General features: G+C 48.0%; 1 protein-coding gene across 1 annotated transcript; it reads right to left on the bottom strand.

Moving 5' to 3' along the window:
* Window positions 1-2097: 2097 nt before the first annotated feature.
* On the bottom strand, window positions 2098-3192 carry LOC115640420 (probable G-protein coupled receptor 33). Its single transcript, XM_030543162.1, has one exon. It carries the CDS (start codon window positions 3190-3192, stop codon window positions 2098-2100), a length of 1095 nt encoding a protein of 364 aa, XP_030399022.1.
* Window positions 3193-4302: the final 1110 nt, after the last annotated feature.

The following is a 4302-nucleotide window of genomic DNA, read 5'->3' as shown; positions in this document are numbered from 1 at the left end:
TACATTAACGCGCATGCCGCCCTAACGGCACACGGCCTGCCCCCGCCATCCACAACAGCAATTCGGCGTGCTGCTTGGGGGCAAAGCCACATGGACTGCCGCCCTTTGCAGATTGCCGGCCATGGGCGCAAGACTGAGGTCCCAGTTATGCTGATAGGCCCTGAATATGAGATTTCGACATTGGACTGTGATCTATGAACTGTATTCTAAAGGAACTCTGCAGCTACACAGCTCACCAGCTCTGCTGTGAATCTGCACCTCAGTGAACTGAACTCAGTCTGTATGTGTATAGATCTTTAACCAGCCTCTCTCTCTTTTGTTTTTTAATACATTTTAGTTTAGTTAATAGGAATTGGCTGTAGCATGTATTCGGATAAGATCTGAAACATTCCTTAACCTGGGAGGTGATGTGTCCAATCCTTTCGGGGTGGTAGGACCATTTCTTTCATGTAATGAAATGAGATTTACAAAATTTTTCATCATATTTGACGTGGGTACCTGGATGAGGCCTGTGGCTGGATCACTTGAAGGGAACTGTGTTCTTTGGACGTCTGAATAACCAGTGAGGTAATAACGAAGCTGTTTTTTGCTGGCTGGTAAATCTAAGTATTGAAATATTCACCCGCTTTGGGGGGTTTGGCTGCCCCATTCTTTGCAGTTCACCCTAACTGAGTGATCAAATTAGAGGACTGGGCCTAAAAAAACCTGATGAGGATCAACAAGGACAAGTGCAGAGTCCTGCCTTAGGACGGAAGAATCCCATGCACTGCTACAGACTAGGGACTGAATGTCTAGGCAGCAGTTCTCCAGAAAAGGACCTAGGGGTTACAGTGGATGAGAAGCTGGATATGAGTCCACAGTGTGTCCTTGTTGCCAAGAAGGGTAACGGCATTTTGGGCTGTATAAGTAGGGGCATTGCCAGCAGATTGAGGGACGTGATCATTCCCCTCTATTCAACATTGGTGAGGCCTCATCTGGAGTACTGTGTCCAGTTTTGGGCCCCACACTATAAGAAGGATGTGGAAAAATTGGAAAGAGTCCAGCGGAGAGCAACAAAAATGATTAGGGGGCTGGAGCACATGACCTATGAGGAGAGGCTGAGGGAACTGGGATTGTTTAGTCTGCAGAAGAGAAGAGTGAGGGGGGATTTGATAGCTGCTTTCAACTACCCGAAAGGGGGTTCCAAAGAGGATGGCTCTAGACTGTTCTCAGTGGTACCAGATGACAGAAGAAGGAGCAATGGTCTCAAGTTGCAGTGGGGGAGGTCTAGGTTGGATATTAGGAAACACTATTTCACTAGGAGGGTGGTGAAGCACTGGAAAGGGTTCCCTAGGGAGGTGGTGGAATCTCCTTCCTTTGAGGTTCTTAAGGCCCGGCTTGACAAAGCCCTGGCTGGGATGATTTAGTTGGGGATTGGTCTTGCTTTGAGCAGGGGGTTGGACTAGATACCTCCTGAGGTCCCTCAACCCTGATATTCTATGATTCTATGGCCCTAGGTGGCCCCCACTAGGACCACAGTCACAGGGTCACACCAGGGTTTTAAATGGTGAGTGATCTAGAATCCATGTAATTCTAGACTGAACTAGAAACCATTGAGTTATTGAGCATTTGAGATCTGAGACATGCACAGTTCTAAGAAACAGTCAGGAATCCATAACCCATTAGAGAACATCAGGGTTTTAAAGCATGATTGACCTAGAACCCATTAAACCAATCATAAAACTAGAACATACAGAGAAATTGTGGTTTTTAGATGAGCTAAAATAGGTCGGGAACTCATGAAGCTATAGGACAAAACAGGAAGCTAGAACATGCCGGGCTACATCGGGAGTTTAAAGGGGGAGATATCTAGAACCCACACTGTTATAGAACAAATTGCGAATTTAGAACATATGAAATCATGCCAGAGGTTTGAAGGGGGATGAACTAGAACCCATGGTGTTCTAGACTCAGCCAAGAACCATTCTGATTTTTGTGAAAGCATCAAGAAATCTGGAACCTGTAACACTTCAGAACATGACATGATTCTAGAACCTGCGGCATCACACCAGACTTTCTGGTGCCGGGAGAGCTAGAGGCCATTAAGCTCTACATCAATTAATCTAGAACCCTGGGTTCTAAGCTCCCTGACCCTGAATCCAGAGGCCCCATAACTTGCTCAGGCAGCTCCAATTTGCCAGCTACCACCCCGGAGCTCTCATGAGAGATAGCACCATTGCCGCTGAGGTCTTCAGCAAAAGTCTCCCTAAGCAGAGCAAGCAGGGATGTCTTGAGCACCTGCTGGAACCGCCGCCCCACGAAGAGGTAGAGGACAGGGGTGAAGCAGGCGTTGAAGCAGGAGGTGAGCGTGTAAATGACCAGGATGGAGTCCAACTCCCACCCATCTTTGAAGAACTTCAAGCCGTGGTAGAGGTGGTAGGGCAGCCAGCTGAGGAAGAAGGAAACCACTGCAGCCACCATGACTTTGAAGGGCTTCCTGCTTCGTGCCAAACCCTTCTCCTTCATCTCCAGCCCCACGCAGCCATAGCATCCTGCGATGGTGCAGAAGGGCAGCAGGAAGCCCAGCAGGAACCGGACCATGAGGACAGCCAGGTGGACCTGTCTGCCTTGGTCCTGGGTCTCGGCTCCATTCCAGATTCCGGAGAGGGTGTAATTGTTGGTGCAAGTGATTCTTCCCCCATCCACCACCCGGGTCTCCCGGAAAGCCAGGTAGGGAGCGCTGAGGGCTAAGGAGACCAGCCACACGCCCACGACCAGCTTCCTGACCCAGGGCACGGTACGATGATGCCGGCACCAGATGGGACGGTGAGTGAGTGTGTAACGGTCCAGGCTGATGAGGGTGAGAAGGAAGACGGAGGTGAACATGCCCACAGAGATGCAGGCATTCAGAAGCTTGCACATGGCCATGCCGAAGACCCAGTGGAAACCCAGGAGGACGTAGACGGCGAAGAAGGGGATCAGCAGGGTGAGGAGGAGGTAAGAGGAGACCAGGTGGAGGAACATGAGCGTGGTCACCGTCCTCCTCATCTTCAGTCCCAGCACCCACAGGTACAGCCCGTTCCCCACCACACCCACCAGGAAGGTGGTGAAGAGCAACACGGCTGTGGCCAGGTGAGTGGCACTCACAGCAGCTAGGGTCTGGCTGGAATTCTCCCCAGTGGTTGGTTGAAGAGTCATGTTGCCTCGGTCCATGGTGCCCTGGGGAGAGACAGAAGAGGGATTAGAAGGGATGACAGAGAAGGGGGAAAGGGAGAGTGGAAGACAAGGAAGGGAGACATACCAGAGAGGGTTAGGAACATACCATTGGACAAGACTTCTCTGAGCACCCTCTGGTCCTCCAGACTATCCAGGCTGGGTATTCTCAGATCAGCTGGGATATGGCCAGTGGAACTCACTGCTACAAGGCAGAGCTATGGATCACCTCTTGATCTGAGCATTCTGTGCCCAGGATTTTTGTAATATCCTCATCAGCACCCTTGTATGACCCTTTCCTTCCTAAGTGAGAGCAAGGACTCTGGAGTAATAGGGAAATGGATGGAGCCAGTTGGACACGTCAGTGATTTATCACCAGGAATTTCAAACCAGGTCTGGTTCCTTTTCACGGATGTAACGCAATTTTTTTTTGCTGTCAATGAAAAATGTGGAAACTGGATTTTTTTCAGGTTTTGGAAACTGACAGGGGTAAAAAATTTAGGAGTTTCAGTAAATGTTTTGGAGGATGGATAAAAAATGGCAGTTTTGGTAAGAAAAAATGTGGGATTTGAGTCAAATGTTCAGTTTTTATAAACGGTTTTAAGCCCAAACGCTCAGGTTTTGAAAACAGATTTTTGGTAAGGGAAAAATACCCAATCAGGTTCCAATAACTGTCTTTGGGGTTTGATTCAAAACCGTCAGTTTTGATGAAAACCATTCGGAGGCTTCATAAAAGTCTTGAGTTTTCAGAAAACAGCTTTTAGCCCAAGCTTCGATTTTTGAAAACTGGCTTTTTGGGGGGAAAAACAGTGATTTTTACATTTAAAAAAATCCAGTTGTCAGGCTGGCTGGCTGGTTAAAAACAGAACAAGGTTAAAGATTTTTTAAAAACCAATTCTTTTTAAATTGCAAACTCAGCACTTTTACTCCCCAAATTTAAAAGTTTGTACATTTTAGATCAGAGCTTAGGAAACACTTTCTAACTCTCAATGGGGAGATGCTCTGGAATTGGCTTCCAAGGGTGTTTTAGGGATCTCCATCACTGGAGGGTTTTAAGAACAGCCGAACAACCACCTGGTGGCTTTTCCGGAAGATGCTCTTGGCAAACAC

Source organism: Gopherus evgoodei, unplaced genomic scaffold (assembly GCF_007399415.2).
Source record: "Gopherus evgoodei ecotype Sinaloan lineage unplaced genomic scaffold, rGopEvg1_v1.p scaffold_31_arrow_ctg1, whole genome shotgun sequence".
NCBI lineage: Eukaryota > Metazoa > Chordata > Testudines > Testudinidae > Gopherus > Gopherus evgoodei.
Note: the sequence above shows the minus strand (reverse complement) of the source record. Positions and strands in the feature narration are given on the sequence as shown.

Bases quoted from the DNA above. Each gene is read 5' to 3' on its own strand.
- LOC115640420 (XM_030543162.1), bottom strand. From the start codon at position 3,192: ATGGACCGAGGCAACATGACTCTTCAACCAACCACTGGGGAGAATTCC.